We start from the raw sequence: 19,638 nt of genomic DNA, 5'->3' as shown, positions 1-19,638 counted from the left end.
TCTAGACATCCATAAATCCATGGGTCCGGATGGGATGCATCCGCGGGTGCTGAGGGAGCTGGCTGAGGTCATTGCTGGACCGCTCTCCATCGTCTTTGCCAAGTCTTGGGAGATGGAAGAGGTGCCTGAGGACTGGAGGAAAGCAAATGTTACTCCAGTCTTCAAAAAGCACAAGAAGGAGGACGCAGGTAACTATAGACCAGTCAGCCTCACCTCCATCCCTGGGAAACTGATCAAGTGACTTATCCTTGGTGCCATCTCAAGGCATATCAGGGATAAGAGGGTCATTAGGGGCAGTCAACATGGCTTCACCAAAGGGAAGTCGTGCTTGACCAACCTCATTGACTTTTATGAGGACATAACAAGAGGGATGGATGATGGCAGAGTGGTGGACGTGGTCTACCTTGACTTGAGTAAGGCATTTGACACAGTCTCCCACAGCATCCTCACAGCTAAATTTAGGGAGTGCGGTCCGTATGATCAGGTAGTGAGGTGGACTGCAAACTGGCTGAAGGGAAGAAGCCAGAGAGTTGTGGTCAATGGGGCAGAGTCTAGTTGGAGGCCTGTATCTAGTGGAGTGCCTCAAGGGTCAGTATGGGGACCAGTACTATTCAATATATTCATCAATGACTTGGAGGAGGGAATAGAGTGCACTGTCAGCAAGTTTGCTGATGACACAAAACTAGGGAAGAGTGGCTGACACCCCAGAAGGCTGTGCTGCCATCCAGTGAGACCTGGACAGGCTGGAGAGTTGGGCAGGGAAAAATTTAATGAAATATAACTAGGGTGAGTGTAGAGTCTTGCAGACTTGTAGAGTCTGGGTAGGAACAACCCCAGGTTCCCGTATAAGTTGGGGAATGACCTATTAGAGAGTAGTTTAGGGCAAAGGGACCTGGGGGTCCTGGTGGACAGCAGGATGACCATGAGCCAGCACTGTGCCCTTGTGGCCAGGAAGGCCAGTGGCATCCTGGGGTGTATTAGAAATGGGGTGGTTAGTAGGTTGAGAGAGGTTCTCCTTCCCCTCTACTCTGCCCTGGTGAGACCACATCTGGAATATTGTGTCCAGTTCTGAGCCCCTCCATTCAAGAAGGCCAGGGGACTGCTGGAGAGGGTCCAGCGTAGGGCAACAAAGATGATTAAGGGAGTAGAGCATCTCCCTTATGAGGAAAGGCTGAGGAAGCTGGGTCTCTTTAGCTTGGAGAAAAGGAGGCTGAGGGGTGACCTCATTAATGTTTACAGATATGTAAAGGGTGAGTGTCAGGAGGATGGAGCCAGGCTCTTCTCGGTGACAACCAATGACAGGACAAGGGGTAATGGGTGCAAACTGGAACACAAAAGGTTCCACTTAAATTTGAGAAGAAACTTCTTCTCAATGAGGGTGACAGAGCACTGGAACAGGCTGCCCAGGGGGGTTGTGGAGTCTCCTACACTGGAGGCATTCAAGACCTGCCTGGACACCTTCCTGTGTCACCTCATCTAGGTGTTCCTGCTCCAGCAGGGGGATTGGACTAGATGATCTTTCAAGGTCCCTTCCAATACCTAACATTCTGTGATTCTGTGATGTGCTAATGAGAAAAAAGGAAATTGCTCCCTCAAGCCATTGCTTAGCACGTTCCCTGCTGGAGTGTCAGTGCGTGTAGAAAAGATCGAGTCAGTGTGCAGTTTTTCACTTGTCAACTCTACCATACTCAAGGCTACCTTACTAAGTGTCAGAGCTCATGCACAATGTTTATGCCCTTTGCAATGTATATGAGTCATACATTGTAGTCTGGAGTCCATACAGAACCTAGCGCTTCACTTCAGGTTACCCGCTTGTATCATTTTATCGAGCATACACTAAAAACAACAGGAGAGGAGGACACATCAAAGAGGAAACACTTCCCAAGTATCAGACAGTCATCTACTCTCCACACCATTTTTGCTTACGCTTATCAAAGGGGGAGGGATTAAGTAGATGAAGATACAAAGGAATGGATACCTTGTGTTTTTTTAGCTCAATGCTTTGTCTCTGGCAGCAGACAAGAGTGGATCCCTAGGTAAGAGAATACAAGTTGTGGTGCCGGTAATGACACCTCCCTAACCTCCAGACTGTGTGCCTGGGGAGTCCCGAGACAGCCATTGTCATTCTGAGTTTTCATAGTCCTCAGGGAATTTCTCTTTTATGAATTCACTTCTGAATTTTTACTGTCTACATTCTGCTGTGCCAAGACTTCAGCAACTTAGCTGCTCAACATTTTAAGTTAATTAGCCTTCTCCTTTTGTGGGTTTTGAACTTGCCACCTGTTAACAGTATTGCAAGTGGTAAAACAAACAAACAGAAGCTTCTTTGTTTTAACATTTTAAAATTATATTTAAAGTAATACTGTGTGTAAAAGGATGTAATACACAGATTTAGCAGGGGATGAGAACACTTAGAAAGCGCCAGGGAGGGAGGGATATCTGGTAACAAACAGTGTGAGCATGAAGCTGCATGGTGATGTTCCCTTTCACTCCCCATTTTGAATGGACCTGCACCTGCCATTGCAGCAACAACTGCATTTTCTCTTTTTGTTGTAACAGCATTTAAGTACCATTGACCACTGAAAGAGTGCTGATTTTTGGTGGATTTACCTGTCTAAAAATTTCCCCTATATTATACTCATTATCCTGAGGGTAAAAATTTATTTTAAGACATGAGAAAAAACCATTAGTATTTAAACTTGTAAGTTTTAAATATACATATGTTCTCACTACAACTTTTCTCTTTTGTTCTCCTTGCAATTCTTATTAGCCAAAACAAAGGGAGGAAGAATGGAAACCGAGGGAAGATTCAATTTGCAAGTGCTGAAATGCAAATTCAGTGATACTAATATCAACCCCTACTGAATTTTTGCATTTAAGCTGCTGATAAAGTTCCTCATGCTGGGAAGAGTAATTTCATTTTGTGAGGAACAGGAGGAAAGCTATTTTAATGTAGTGTCCAAAATAAGAAACCATACTGGACCAAAATAAAGGGATTTTAACTTCTATGTTTTAGGTGATTCTTTTAAATATAAAATAAGATTTTCCATGTAATTAAGACTAAGCATTTTTTTTAAAAAAAAAAAAACATGTGTTTTCAGTTATGGTTTGACTCATTTTGAAAAATAAGGTGTGAAAAATGTAATAAATTATCAAAATCATCCTCATAAATACATTAGATGAGTGAGTATGGTTTTTAACTGGATCACTAGTCTGTTGGCAATATTGCTAAGAAATGCAGCACATGGCAGTTCTTGAACAACTCCTGTGTTCATCTGTAGCTAAGCAGAATGGTCATAAACATTTACTAAATGTATTTCTTTGAACATAACTTAAACATATAGATTTTCACTGTTATTTTAGTCAGGTTTCAGAATAGCAATGAAAAGTAGACCATATTCAAGCCTGTGGCTTGAAAACTGTGATGTCTCCAGTTGGCATTGCTTGATGAAGAGGGAAAAATGCAAAGGACACAATTGGTAGGGCAAAGGTGGAAATACATACTGAGCTATCAGAAGAGGGTTATACTATATGGAAGGAAGAGAACATGGAAGGAAGCTACAGTGCTATGTTATGGCAGTATGAATTGTTTGTTTACCATAACATTTTTTGTAAAAAAAGTGTTTCAAATTATACTTTTCCCTAATGTATTGAGCAAGAATACTTTGTGTGCATGAACCATGCTTGTTCTTGAAAGATATTTTGGTAGTACTCATTTTGATGCCTCAACAGCAATATTCCACCAACAGCTTGTGTGTAGAAATTACTACAAATCTCTGTATCTATTTTTCATTCTTAAATAGACACAATTTTTATGTACTGATTATTTTATATTCGGTCTTTTCTAATGATTGCTTAGGTGGTTTATACTGGCTTCCGGAATAAAATGTGAGAGAATGGTATTTAAATAACAGCTTCACAGTATAATAAAATCCTACTACAGGTTGAAATTACAGGGAACAAAAAGACTTATGTCAGCTTCTGTGGGAAGCTATCAGTAGATAAAGGCTTAAAGGAGTCTTTCCATAAACCACTTTTTTGATTTTGAAGTCCTTTTTTTCTTGAGTATTTTTTAGTTTTAACTAGTAAGATTCTGTATACTGAAAGTTAAGAAGGATTGCTTTTTCCCAGGCTGCATTTTTCTCCATCTTTGTCTGTCGTCACTGTTAATGCCGTAACTAATCATTTGGTCAATCAGTGCTGAGTTCTAACACCTTCTTTGCTGTGGTTTTATCAGACATATCAAAATCAATAGAATAAAGTTTAACTGATCTATTCTGAAAGTTTGTCTGTGTCCATTTTCAATGACATTTATGCAACACATCATATATGAGAGTGGTTTGGAATGCATGTTTGGACTAAGCAGTAACTATTATTTTTTAAATCAAATAAAAGCCCTGGTGTTTAGCAGCTATTAACCTCAGGGCCCATGAATCAAGTTCTGCTTGAGGAATGAAGAGAGTTGATTCACAGTTAAAGGACTGCTGTTCTATGCAGAATTTAGTCTCCTCTGTTCTTTAAAATATGTTTTCAAATTTTTAAATTGAATAATTATTAGTTTTCCTTCAGCATTTTGTGACCAACTAGTAAAACAATACTTTTATGTCAACAAATTTCTGTGATTAAATGCTTTTCTTCTATTTCTTCTATTTTTTTCTTTTCTATTCTATTCTAGTCTAAAAATATAGTTCTATTATATTCTAAATATTCCATTCTGTTTTTAAATAAATCATTTTCCTAGATTGTTATATGTGAGGTTTGTCTATGCCTTACATTTCTCTATCTTATAGTTCATGTAACAGAATAAGTAAAAAGTCTGTTTTTCACCGCTTGCTGATTCAACTCTATTTTGCATATTATTCATCCAAAGTGATTACCATATGCAGTATGTCAGAAGTAAGAAACCTGCATCTGTATATGGGTGTGTTCAGCAAAATAAATCTTTGTCTACCAGAAAAGGAGGTCTAGAGAAGAGTAGTATATATTCTTCTGTGGACTGTATAGTATTAAAAGTTTTCAAAATGTGAAAACCAAGGTGGGAATATATATAACCAACAGAAGAGAAGGAAAACTTATGCTTTCTTTTAAAAAAGAAAAAAATCATCTGTACAATGGAAAGAATGGTCTGCATTACCTAATACGTGATTTTATTTGGGGAATTAAACTCTGTAACATTCAAAAAATTGTATAGTTTGTCCATAAAGAACCAGATTACTTCCTAGAAAAATAATTGAGCATCTTTGTTTTTATCCTTTAAGTATACCCTAAAACCTATTATAATCCCTTAAAGGAGCATTTTATTAAACTAAACAACAGTAGCATGTTTAATGATGATCTGCTAACAAAACATTCTAGCTAATCTCTGATTAGTGATCACATTTCAACAGCAATCCAAAGCACAAGATAACTGAATTCCTTAAAATACAGACCATAAAAACAACACCACCACCACAACAAAAAAACAAACCAAACCAAGACAAACACCAAAACCTCACCAATTCTGCCTTGATTTCATTTCTTTAGTATTCAACAGTGGCTAAGGCAAACAAATCTTGAACCAGAAGATCAATCAGTCACTCTGGACAAAAACGGATTAGATCTTCCCCAAGTGCCAGAAGTATTTACAGGGCCTTTTTTGTAGTGAACTGTAGACTTGCAGAGGAAGTAGTAATGTTTTTCATCCTTGCTTATTGTACAAAGCCCTATTTTTAAATATTTTCATTTTTTTCAATCATTCTTGTATTTCAGGCATTTTTGGTTTTGCAGGACTATATCAGATAATGAAATTGCAGTGAAACATACATAGAAAGAAGGGTTTAATAAATTATCCCTTTACACAACATAAGCAGAAATTCCTTTAAAGAGAGTTGCATTTTTCATTTTGCAATGATAATAAATTGACATTTCTGTCCATTGGAGAGGAAGACAAAGTGAGTTTCAGTAAAACTAGAGCAGAATTGTAGTATGTGCCTGCAATCCTTCGAGTTAGTCTCTCACCACAGCAGTTTCTATTAAAAAAGTAGTCTTTTCCATCTGTATTACATACAATATTACAATTAATGTTTCTACAAAACAAAAAATCCTTGAATCATAATAGGATCATGGGACTAGAGTTGGGAAGTAAGGATTTAAGAATCTGTCCACTGATTTTTCATCCTTTGTCATATGAAATGGTAGGTCAGATGCATTACAGATCTTCTAAGCTATTTTCCTGTTGAAAAGGAATCTTAAAATCATTGTATAGTCACAACATAGAGCCAGTATGTTAGCCAGCAGTGACTGTTTGCAGTGTTGGTAGCTACAGCTACAGGTGCATTTAGAAGCCTTTTATCATAACTTGTGTTTTCTTAATCCTAGAATCTAAACAGAGAGGCATACCCAGTTACGCTGGGGCCTGTGGGTATTGTACCTATGATGTGAGCTGTGTGGGTTAATAAAGCCGTCAACTGAAAACATGTTTGGAAAACAGAATTCATTCGAAACATTGAGTAGGATTAAAAAGTTGATAAGACACTGATTTGTGACACATATGCTTAATGGTAATTTAACTGTTCAGAAGTACTACCGTGTTTCCATTTGATATAACTGTTAGAAATGTTAATACATGATACTATCAACAGAACACCAAATTTAACCTGAGACATCCAATGTTATAATTTTTCTTTCTTTTTTTCTTTTTTTCTTTTTTTTTTTTTTCTGTAGTCAATAAATAAAGTATCAATAGATAGTTATTTCATCTCCTTTTATACTTGCAGGCGGTTTGACAGATCTTTGGAAAAGTGGCAGCTTTTTCATAGTGACATGGAGAGCTTTAATCGTTGGCTAACTGAAACTGAAGAGAAGCTGTCTAGAGCACAGATTGAGGCTGGAGACGTGGGCCATGAGAAAACCAGCCAATTTCTCCAGGTATGATTCGATTAACCCATTTCCTGTTTTTCACCAGTGATTAGAAATTTGCAGATCTGGGTACTCCGTACAGTTTTGCAGTTTAAATAAGGAGGAATTCTAGTGGTAAGTGGCCGGTGGCAATTTTGGTCAGATAGTTCTGTTGTTCTTGTTAACTAAGAATTCTCACCAGTTTGTTTTAAAATACATTTTTAAAAGCAGTAAAATATAGGATAACTTGGTATACTGTGGTACTTCCATGGTTACGTACCTGTTTGGCCTTTTTATAAAGGGCTTATTAATTTCCATTTGATACTTATGACCAGCAGAAGTACCAGACTTAATTTCAAAATCTTGTGGAAGTAATATGATTAAACATTGAGCTGTACTAGAGATATTCTACAAACTATGCCTTGCAAGTACCTCTTATTTTGCCTATTTTATGTTTTAATCAAAGAACCTTGAGGATGCTTTTTGTGAAATGCAGCGTGACAGAATAGCCACTTAGTTCTTATATGTCCAGTTCCAATTTGTATGCTTTTTCATCTTGCAAGCTCTTTGAGCACCATAAGGAAAATAATAACTCTAGTTTCTTGGTAGTTTATTTCATTTCCCTCTTGTATGATTGAAATGGTAATGGGTACGAAGAATGAATTCTAAACTGATGTTTTGCAAATTGATAGGTTCAGCTGAATAACATGGCTTGACTAAACTTTGGATTCTTATTATAAATTATTACCTGTGCATAAGAAAAAAAAATCTGTTAAACTAATCGGCATTTGTACATTTGAATTGCTGGATTGAATTACTGGATTTCAGGTTGAAAGAAGCTAGGTCTGTATAATACTAAGGTCCAGTTTTGTTTCGAATGCAACACTAATCTACTTTTTGGCCTGCAGTTAAAAAAATAAATAATGTTTTTTGAATTTTAATGTTTAAAGTCACTTTTTTAAGATTTAGGCTGCTATTTCTTGACTGGAAAACTGTGACCTGAAAAGGAAACCAAATCATGCTGTGCAAGTACAAAAACAAAGATACAACTGTTAAGTAATATATTAAGCTGAGGTAGTTAAAATAGCAGGTAAATATTTTTCTGCAAATAGCTGTCAATGCCTTAGACATTGAAAAAGTCTAAGATATGGCTGACAAAATAGAATGTCATGAAGGAATTAAAGATGCTCTTTATTATGCATGTAAAAGGTGGCAGAGCTCATGGGTATTTCCCCTGGGATTTTGTCTTCCTTTCTCTGTCCACAGTTTTAATCATTTATTTGAAAAACACAAAATACTAAAGCAAGACGCAAGTATCTATGTGACAAATAGTAACACAGTGTCACAAACCATTACCCTTTCTTCTTTGCATCTGCACCATCACCCTTCTTGACACTATTCTGGTATCCTTGAGCAGCTTCAAAAGAACACTTAGGAAAAACAAAACCAAACCACATCTGTGGAAAAAGCATTTGTATCCTTTTTACTAACCCCTTTCTAAAACAATATTTTCTCTCTGAGAAGAGGTTGATTTTTGAGAATGCCCAGACCAAGGTAAGATGTATTGTAGATATTATATATGCACTAGGGGTGTAGCACATTTCACAGTCCCAACAGATTAGAAACATTATTTCCTTGTCATTACTAACAAATAGGTTCATACTGAATTGAACATCACACTGAAAGACTCTGAGATAATGCCTTGCAGAAGCTTAGATTTCAGTGTAGAACAAGACTGCTTCTGTTTTACATTTCCCTTTGACCTAGCCTCCCTCTCATCTGTTATCCATTTGTTATGTTCTTATGCAATATCTGAGAATATTTTGAACATATGTCTGCAGAATGGATTTCTACTGAGATTTTCTTTTTGCAGCCCATCTAGTTCTTTCTTTTCCCTTTCCCTTTCCCTTTCCCTTTCCCTTTCCCTTTCCCTTTCCCTTTCCCTTTCCTTTTCCCTTTCCCTTTCCCTTTCCTCCCTCCCCTGCATTTGTTTCTCAAACATTTTGTTAGTTCAGTACAAGAGACAAAACTCCCTTCCTAATGAAAATTTACTTAGTGTGAAAATATTCCACCTAACCTCAAGAATGTAGACCTAATGTTAGTTAACGGTTTTTGTGAAAGAATGTTTAGTCTGAAATTGCATTGTTCCCATTCTCTTTATGGGTTCTTTATTTTGCTGGGTCTTGTTTGAAAAGTATTAGGCTTCAGTGAGGCTGACAGAAGAGATCATTAGAATTTTCATTAGGTAAACAGTAAAAACAGCTGAGCATTTTGATTTACTTGATTAGTAACTTGTTTAATTAATGAGATCATGCTGCTTAGTGAACCATAATCAGAATTAACAGGATTTGTTTGCAAATGCTTTCACAAGCAAGTGAATAATCTTGTATTCAACAAGGAACTGTCTTAGGAAAAACTATACAAAACATTCAGATGTGTAATATTGTTTCTAGGTAGGACTACTTTGGAAAAGTAAAGATTAATGTGTTCATTAACATCCGTTAAATACATAGAGTCAAATGTTAATGTAAAATGAAACAATCAACAGTATGACTGGGTGATTATGTTAATTATAGTTTAAGGGGTAATTACATTCTTTTAGCTGTATTTGGGAAGGGAAAGTATGTTCCTTTTTGCTGCACAATGGCATGATATTAAACAACATTTATACATTATATATCATGTAAATGAAACCTAATAATAGAATTGTTTCATTTCAGATAATGAATACTTGAATATTCTTATTGTGAATTTTTCACTAAGACTTTTTGAGAGCAGAACTTGTGCTGTTGAAAAGAAGTATCAATTTCAGTTTTTTAAAAATCATGATTGACTTCTCTTACAGTTTGGAGACACAGAATTTAAAAGGATGTTTTACAGATAGTACATCATATAATCCCTTTGAAACATACTGAACTCCGTCTTGAAAGTAGTTAGAGAATTTTTTTGCTCTCATTATTCAGAATGAAAGGTTTTTCTGTCTCTTCACTCCTTAATGCTTCACAACTTTAACTTCTTCAGCTTCCTGCATTTGCACTTAGTTTATTTATTTTTGTGCCAAGACTGAGACATAGTTCAGTTTTAACTACTCCCCAATGTTTACCCTCTTCTGTTCTTATAGGCTGCGGTCATTTTCCCTGTTGGATCTCATTTGGTAAACTAAAGCCCCCATTTTATAAACTGCTTTCATATAATAGCTAGACAACTTGACTCTTATTTTCTGTGTCTGTTCCTCTTTCTGGAACATGAATTCTCAAAATAGCACACCACTATCCAAACTGAAATGCCATCCATACCATCATCAAGATAACTCAGGTGCTGTGTTTTATAGTTGGATCCTTACCATGGCTGAATGTTAGATATCATTTGCAATCATCTATCTAAATTATTTATATATATATATATTTTTTTGGCCTTACAGCCCAAATCTACATTCCACCTCATATGAAAAAAAAAGAAAGGTACAAATTGTACTACAAATTAATGCCAAGTTAATATGCATCAAAGAAGCAAAGAAGAATGAGTATTGTGAGGGGAGGGAGTGAATTCATGTGCCATAGATAAGTGCTAAAAAGACAACTACAAAAAGAGGAATTCTTCAACATTTTCAGAACTAGACTGTCAAGTTACATTCCTGAATCATTACCTGAGAATTTAAAATTAGTATTCTTATTTTAAGAATATAGAAGATCCAGAACATTTGTTCTTTACACTGGTATTAAGAACTGTTCAGCAGTTTATATTTAGTGGCCACTTTTGAATTGCAAGTTTAACTTTATTATTTTAGGTGGTGCGTTTTTGTTTAAAAAAGTGAAGTAATGAGGTTCTGGGTCTGAATTTTTTCTGTTCTTGATGTTCATGTATTGTGACTAGTCAGTGATGTGTACTTCCCAGTAAACAGGCAAGGCCTGGACTTTATAGAATTTAATTGTTTCAAAAATATTGCTACTACATAATTTTTCATTTCTCAAGTATCTACTTTCATTTATGGGCATAAATATCAAGGATGTTATGTTCATCTTTTAAGGTCACAGATGACCTTAAATAATCAGTAAGATTTTGAAATTATTGGGTAGTGGCCTTATTAATTATACTCAGTCTTCTGAGGATACTGTGGATATAAAAATTGCTTGTAAGTTACAGATCTCTCTTAAATTGTTCACACATTGAACTTTCTAGAATTTACATTTTAGAGTACTTACACAAGCCTGCAACAGGCTTGTGAACGACTCATGCCTTCTCCAGATCTTCCTTCTACTGCACTATAGCGTAAAGAACTCACATTTTTGTCTTGTAGATGTTTAAAGTAAAAAGATACAGAGAATAGAGGCTTCAGTGCTGAAAGTCATGGTCATGCTTATACTTTCTCTCTTTTATATCTAAATTGGATTATATGGATGTTGATGATTTAATAAGCACTAAATTTAAACAGTTCTTTCTGGAATACAGCACAAATGGAATCAGACGATATAGGAGAAAAAAGTGTTTCAGCGCTTGAGGCCACATATTCTCACACCACAAAAACACAGTGGTAAGCAGGTGGATAATTTACTCAGTTTCCCCCTTATATAAAACTTGTAAAATACTTTTTTATATAGTAATTTTTGCTTTTGCATTTCAGATTTATGTCGTGCTTTACTGAGTGTTAAATGTTGTTCAAATAATCTCTGATTCTTCTTATTGTGGTTTGGATTCCATTTGGATTCAAATGTTTCAGTTTAGTTCCATTTGGATCGATTTGGTTCCACCTGGTTCAGTTTTGACTAGTGTTTTTTAGTGTTACGATATATTTTCAGAGAAATGGTAGAAATGTAACAAAATATTATTTGTGGCCAAAGAGATCTCTATGATTGCTTGATGATTCTACAAGAGATAGAAAATCTAGAATGCGGAATCAATGAGAAACCAGCTTAGCACTGTGTTAGGGGAATCTTTGCTTAGATTGATCATGGTATATACTACAATGTCCTCCATATTGCAAGAGCGTATCTGAAAAGATATTGATCTGGCAGGAATGTATTATTGGCTAATATTTTACTAATATCAAAAGCTCACAATCGCCTTGCTATTATGTTGAAAACAGATTTGACAATCTTTTTTTTTTTCCCCTTGGAATTTTACACATCCTTAGTACTTTGACTAAATGTTCTAAACACGATAGCAAGCCTACATGACTCCCATCAGTTTCTTATTTACATATTGACTGGATCATTTATTCAGAGAAGCTTGCTGGTTTACTTTTTACTGCAAATCACTCTCTTATCAAACACCTCAGTGCAGCATGCTACTATCCCTAAAAACCTACACCCAGCAATATCCCATGGATTTCAGGTTTTTTGTCTGTAGTTTCTAAGGTCTCAGTAAAATTGCTTCAAATAATATATGTGAACTCTATACCAGACACCTGGCCCCTAACTGAGTGAAACAGTTCTTTTTCTGGTTTAGCGTGATCTCCAAATTCATGACCCTTTCTTGACTGAAGTGCTATGACAAAGGAAAGACTATAATTTTCAATTAATAAGGGGAGGACTTCACAATTTTTAGTAAAATAATTACTTCTTTCTTATACCAAGCAAAATACTAAATAATAACATAATCTTTAGAGGTAATACATTTCTGCACATATAAAATGCCTAAAAACTTTATTTTACTATTTTACTATTCGTCACCATTGTTGCAACTAATGGAACTTATGAAATATCAAAACAGTTTATCCTGAGTTTGTAGTAAAAACATTTTCTTGTCATGTTAAGCTATAAGTAGTATTTCATAATTATATCAGTTATTTAATTCTTCTCTCCTGACACAGTGCTGCATTATTCTTCAGTCCTAATTTACTCTACCCTATTAAAAGTTTTTAATTAATTTGTTGCTACTAGTAGCAGGACATTAAGATGCTTGAAGGCTGTGAGAAATCATACACTTAAAGTTGCTTGTGGGGTTCTGCATGCTTTCGCACTATTAGATGACAATTCATAGCTTATATTTAGGTTTTATTGTAAATCCCAGCATTGTTTATTCAGATAACAGAATTAAATCTTGTAAGTAATTAATTAGGATGCATTTTTCAAACATTTCATTATGAAACTTTTGGAAATTACTATTAGCACACACCGATGCATAGTGACATAATTTTTATACATTAAAAGAATGAATAAGCATGGGGTTTTTCTCTGTCTTGAGGAAAACAATGTTCTTGGACTGGATCAGTCAAACTTCCTGGTACCTGACTAATTGCATATCTGTTCATGGGATTCCTCCTCACCAGTTTAAGTGGTTATAGTGTACAAGCACATGGTACACATTTTATACACATGGTATGTGTGTAAAAATAAAGGAAATGGAGGATGCAATTTTTTCATACTAATGAGTCTGTCTTCCTTTCAGAGCTACTCTGGATATTTGTAATCAGGGACACCTACAGATAATACAGTTCATAGTCAGCATTTTTTAAAAATGTTTTTGCGATGGCATAAATAAAGTAGTTAAAATAACCACATATTGTAAGTTTTGGGAAATGAGTGACTAAGTGAATAACTGCTTTGAAGGATTATGCTATTGGTTCTTCTGCTTAACAAAACATTTATCTGGTTTGCTTCCCTGAGTCTTTCAAAAGTGTATCTCATATTGCATCAGAGATCACTATGGCATACGATTAAATCTGTGGGTGTTGAAGCCTGGGAGTCTTTCTAGGTCTTCTGATGTGAATAATTAGCCATTAAAAATGCTTACATAAAAGAGCAGGGAACATCCAACAGATTTTTCAAACTATCCATCACATGTAGGCTTTTCATTACCATCTTATTTTAGACTAAAGCTATAAAGTAAAGTATAGTAAACACACTGGACAAGACAGCAGGTTGATGTTATATTGCTTTAAAAAGTGAAATGTTTTTAAAAAACACACAAAAAATCCCACAAACAAACAAAAACAACAAACACCAAAAACAAACAAACAAACCTGCATTACAAAAACTTGCATTATGAAAACCTTCATGTTTGTGACGAGCAGACAGCAAAGAATCAGCATCTGCCCTTAAGGTGTCTAAAAATACTTTAGCTAAATTTACTTATCCTGATTTTGGAAAGGCAATTTTTGTCAGGTTGTGATGAACTGTCTTTTGTCTTTTGTACTTAGCTGTTTTACAGTGAGTTGCTTTCTACTGACCTTTATAGGCACCTTTGTGGAGGTGTCTTTTGGTTTGTTAATATAAGAAGAGGAGTCAAGAGAGTTAGGTATGAATTTGACCAGTGATGACTGGATATTGAAGAATGGAGTTTTTAGTTAGACTGTTTTACTGTTTATTGTTCATTTCAGACAAACTTGTCAGTTCATTTATTTCTATAAAGTGTTATGTTATACAGAGAGACAGTATGTAGCAGGTGTGGAAATATGAAATATTTACTTCTCCCCTACAGCAAACTTCCAACATAGTTCTTTCCTACTTAATATCTGCAGGTGAGATCCATCTCACCAAAAAAGGTCCAGAGTAGGCATTTGTTTTTGAGCTTGTAATCCTGAATTTTGCAGACAAAGTAGAAAAGCAGTCACTTCTAAGGTGAAGGTCACCTCACCTTTCTGTTTTGTTTTATGTGCTTTGTTTTGGTTTATTTGTTTGTTTGGTTTTTTTCCTAAAAAAAAAAAGAAAGAAAAAAAGAAAAAAAAAAGATGGGCACTCATGAAAATATAAGAACCTGAAAATATTTAAGAATTAATTTACTTCAGGTGTTCTCTTTCCTCCTTTGAATGAATATTTCTTCAAGTTTTGAATATTCAGAGTTTGCTACTAGTAGTGAACCAGCACTGATGCTAGCCAGGATGTATTACAAAGTAATGCATGCGTGCTGAAATAAATATATTTTCATAATTGGACTAGACAATTTGCCACAGTATAAAGATAAAATTCCCTGAATGATTCACTGCATATAGAGGAAGAGAATAAAAAATATTTAAGTGAATTGTATTTCCAGTGTGTTCTGTGAACACCAGAAGTACTGAAGCTAAAATTCCTAGGGTTTTCTGTAAGTTCCAGTTGAAATATTTTCCACTGTGGGGTCTTTATAAGGTGTTTCTTTTTGGTGTAAACTGTCAGATGTTTACTAAGGTCTACATGCTACATCTCTTCCCCTGTTAGTGACCAATTATTTATCTGTTGCCTTTTTTTAAAAAGTGATAAAATACCATTATTTTTTATAATTCTGTTCTGTCAGATTTGTTTAAAATGAGTCAGAATATTTAAAATTATGGGGGAAGATTAGGGTGGAAAAGAGACCAACAGATCATCATAGATGTCATCATATAAACTTAAAAAAATCAGACCGAAAACTGAATTATTTCCCAAAAACTAAATTATTTAAATCTATCTGACTTGATTTGTTAAAGAGTAATCAAATACATCATTTTCAATAATTACTTGTCAGAAAATATTTCAGATGGAGGCTACTTCTTTCTTTCGTCCTCTTTACCGGTCCCTGAAGAAATTTATTCTCATTTTTGTTGCATGCATCATGCTGGCTCGCAGTCGTGTATGCAATTAATTTTCTTTCTAAAACTAAAAATGAAAAAAGTTATATTATTTCAGTAAAGCTTTGGGCAGTATTTCAGGGAAACACTAGATATTCATAGTAGACACTGTTTGATGTTAGTCTTTTTTTTCTGTCATACCGCTACAGGCAGCAAATATTATATTACATAGTTATTCTTCTAAAAAATGAATACAATACAGATAGGCCATAGCTTCTCGCTCAAATTCTAAGCTTGCAATGGATAAAAAAAAATATAAAAACTACACTTCTTTTTTTTTTTTTTTTTAATCTGTTTGACTCCTCACAATGGAATGAGACCACCTATAGAAAAAAATCTTTTATTTTATAGATGTAAGTTTTTTGCATTTGCTGAATATCTTCAAAATTCAAACAGTAATTCTGCCTCGATCCAGGTTAAAAGGAGAAATATATATGTTCTTTTGCCACACATACTCAGATTGTTTAAAAGTTTCAGGGTTTATGGAAGCATTTAAGGATGTATAATGAATTGTGGAGTATGGCAAATTCCAGTTTATGCATCATTTGAACAAGAATATAATAGAATGTGTCATACTCATCCTCTGACTATATTAAATTAGAGAGGGTTAGATATCAGAATTTTGCTGGTTTCAGAATAGTTTACTGACTTTTGTCTTGTTTTCTTCATTTTTTAATGAAGGCAACAAACCCTTACAGTACATTAATCTATTCAGGACACTGTTGTCAAAAAATGCTAGGAGATGGGAAAGAAGAAATGGAAGATAACATATTTTGAGCAGCTTTTCCAATATACAGTGGCTATATTAGGATGGCAAATATCTGCCAGTTTCTCAGTATTATGAGGTGTCTTGCCATATGCCCTCAAAAGTAGACAGTCAAAGGCAGATGTTATTTGTCATTTTTGTGGAAATGTAGCAGAAGAGAACATCTGTAGAGGAGATATACTGAAACTGGGCCTGGATCTGCTATTGGGGTGGCATTGGAAGTGAAATTAAAATATTCAGAAAACAATTCGGTAATGTAATGAGAATGTTTCAGAACTGCAGAGTCCTAAGATGAACAGAGGGCACTCTGAATGTTAATTTCCCTTTAAAGTGGTGGAAATGGGAACTATTATTCACCTGTGTTATGTGAGACAGTCCATACAAGTTTTATTTTACTGAAAGCTGGAAATAGATGCTGATTCTTTAATATAAGTTAGATGATCTGTTTTATTTTTTTAGCTTTCATGATTTGTTGGCAGCAGATGACTATGTTCTATTGCCTTCCATACCAGCACAAGGTGGTTCTCTGTTCCCTCTTAGTGGCTAGACTCAAAGAGGATGTTAATGCCAGCCACTGCTTTTTGGCTATATCATCTGTCTAGTTATGTCTCATTATGAAGCTCATCCTGTGTCCCATGGTTCAGTCCTTACAGATGTCTTGAATGAAAACCAAATATTGTTCCATTTGTCCTGCCTTTGTGGAGCCATTAGATCACAGTTTATTTCTGGAGACTGTAAGATAAACTGAAAATACTGATCACAAAAATTTTCTTTCTGTACTTTTCCAATAAACGTGACACCTGCCTGACATAGTTTGCACAAGACATTTTTTCTTTAACAGTTGTTTGTAATAGCAGAAATGGAAAATATCTGTTCTTTACGTTGTATGTAAATCATTAGTTTTAATGGGAGGGTTTGATAATAAGTGTTTATGTGATGTTTTCAGTACTAGGATTTTAGTAAATTTACACCCTTAAGAAAGAACACAACTAAGGGTATTTTGTTATTAAAAATACGTAAATATAGCAATCTGATTTATTAGACCTAACTTTCTAGAGAGCAAGATTTTTTCTAAATTAAGCTAAACCATTCAAGAGCTTTTTGTATTTAGGTAAACTACCAGAACTCTTAGCACACATTAAAATCTGTTCTAAATGAATATTTGTGAGCTCTTGTATAAGAGTACAGTAGAGTAGAGTAGAGTAGAGCAGGGCAGGGCAGAGCAGAGCAGAGTAGAGTAGAGTAGATCAGGTCTCAGGAACCTCTCTGATAACACAAAGCAGGAATCCTACTGGTTGCAAACATTGTGTTTGTGACCAATACAGAACAAAGAGTTTAGAAGTAGACACAAAATACTCATTGTGATTAATTGCAGTGATTTCGTGATTTGTCTCAATGATTTTAGAATATTGTCAAAACTATATGCTTCAATTAAAGTGGGTACTCTAACATACTGGACCCACAGAATATATTATTTATGTATTGTTATGATTTTTGGAAGACACACCAATCTTACCTGTGATGAATGACAACACCTTTTCTTTTGAGTCTTTTATTAACCTTTACTTTACTACTGAGTGTTACAGGATTTAGACACAGAGCAACTCATGCACCTAGGAAGGTACCTTGTGATATTGCTGCAACCCTTCACTGCCTCAAATAAAGCCTGCTCTGGTGCTTTCTAAATTTACTATCACTACCCTATTTCATTACCTCTTTTGTAACTGTAATGCCTTCAGCAATGGCTCCTGTTACACTAGACTGATGATTCTCAAAACCCTGCTCCAACCCCACCATAAGCAAGGGAAGCATGTGAGAGTGCTTTTGTGTCTTAGTGCTCTGCAAGAAGGGAACAGGAGTGATTTTATAAATTTGAATGATACAAATACTTTGTCAAAATATTAAATTAATGAAATTAGGATTATAAATTTATAATCTTTGAGTTAATTTGTTTTAAAATGAAAGAAATGTAATTTCACGAGCAGTGCACATTGAGTTTTAAAAATATAGTAGGCAAGCAATCCAATGGATTATTCTGTAGACTTGATATTTATTTTAGAAGAAATCATGCTTTTGGAGTGAGGAAACTTAGGCAATTTGAAAATCCTAAATTCTTAATAAGCAAATATCAAATAGATGTAGTGTTTAGTGTATAGCCAAGAGCTTGTTGTGTTATTGAGGTTTTTTATCTCAGAACTCTGTAGATCTGTTAAAATTTCTCCTGCAATTTCTTTTATTGTGGAGAAGACTAATAAAAAAGGGAGTTTGGTGGTCTGCTGTAAGTTTTAAAAAAATTAGAGGGATAAATGTATCATCCTGGTAATCATTTTAGTATAAAAGTGAATAATATAAAAAGGAATAAATTTCTTTTTTGTTTATTCAGAATCCCTGAAAGCTACGAAAGAGGCAGTTCCATGGAATATTTTGAATATTTAATATTAATAAATAAATATCTTATATTCAACTGATAGATAATGTTTTTTGAACGGATATTTATATTTCATTTATATTTAAAATGCTGCTGTCACTATGTTTAGGTTACGCAGTTTTTCATTGACAGAATTCCAGTTTATTTTTAAAAGACACAAGAAACACTAGAATGAAAGTTTTCCTTTTTTTCCACATGTTTGTAGTCATTGTTTAATTAAATTCTAAAACAATAGAACACATTTTTCAATACTGTTTAGTTTATGACTAAACCTAAGGATTTTGCAGATGAATTGGTGTTCCCAAATTTGTCCATCTTTTACAACATCTTTTTTGTACTATAGGTATAGAATTTTGGTGACAGCTATATTTGAGCAAAACACAGAGAAAACATGGCCTCCCAGTTTATTTATTTGCCTTCAAAGGATTTTGTTAACTGCTTTGTCTGTGTCACTATGAAAACTCCAGGCATAACTGATTCTTTACCACTTTCTTCCATTCACTATCCTCTTGCTTTTAGATCTTTTTCAGAATTGTTCTTTTCCATTATATGAGCCCTCAAGGAGGTGAGCAAGGTTTATATTCTTTATTCCTAGAGGTAAACTATACTTCCAATTTGTTCAAGACTTCATTTTCTCTTTGGTTACTAACTGATCTATATTTCTCTATCAGTGATGAGTCCTCCACATTAGTCATCTATCGCCTAATCTTCAGATTCTCTAAGAGCTTTATTCTGCATTCAAGACTGATTTACTTTTCTGCCTCTGCCTGCCTCCCTCCACCCCAGTTTCAATTTAAAATAAGAATAGTTTGTACACTTGAAATCCTTGGAGACCAGTCAATGTATATTAAAAATTTAGTTAAAAATACTCAAAAACACCCCTCCCCCCAAATTCTGTCAAAGTAAGTATTGAGAAACAAAAAACATTAAGAATTTAGAATTAGCAAAGTTAGGATTACTTAATAAATACTAACATTATTTTGGTACTGGAATGTCAGTCTCTGCTGATTAAATTGTAGGCATGCTTCGGTGAAAAGGAGCAGA

At 34.8% G+C, this 19,638-nt stretch overlaps 1 protein-coding gene across 11 annotated transcripts in view; it reads left to right on the top strand.

The window, feature by feature from the left end:
• Positions 1–19,638, top strand: part of DMD (dystrophin) — a 1,259,796-nt gene that overhangs the window by 659,073 nt on the left and 581,085 nt on the right. For all 11 annotated transcript variants that reach the window (XM_082049442.1, XM_082049444.1, XM_082049438.1 and 8 more), the window contains one exon: positions 6,756–6,906. In XM_082049442.1, the coding sequence (XP_081905568.1) occupies positions 6,756–6,906 (151 nt within the window). The remainder of the gene's footprint in view (positions 1–6,755; positions 6,907–19,638) is intronic.

This window comes from Streptopelia decaocto (assembly GCF_964273445.1).
Source record: "Streptopelia decaocto genome assembly, chromosome: 1".
Taxonomy (NCBI): Eukaryota; Metazoa; Chordata; class Aves; order Columbiformes; family Columbidae; genus Streptopelia; species Streptopelia decaocto.
This window is presented reverse-complemented; position numbering and strand designations above follow the sequence as displayed.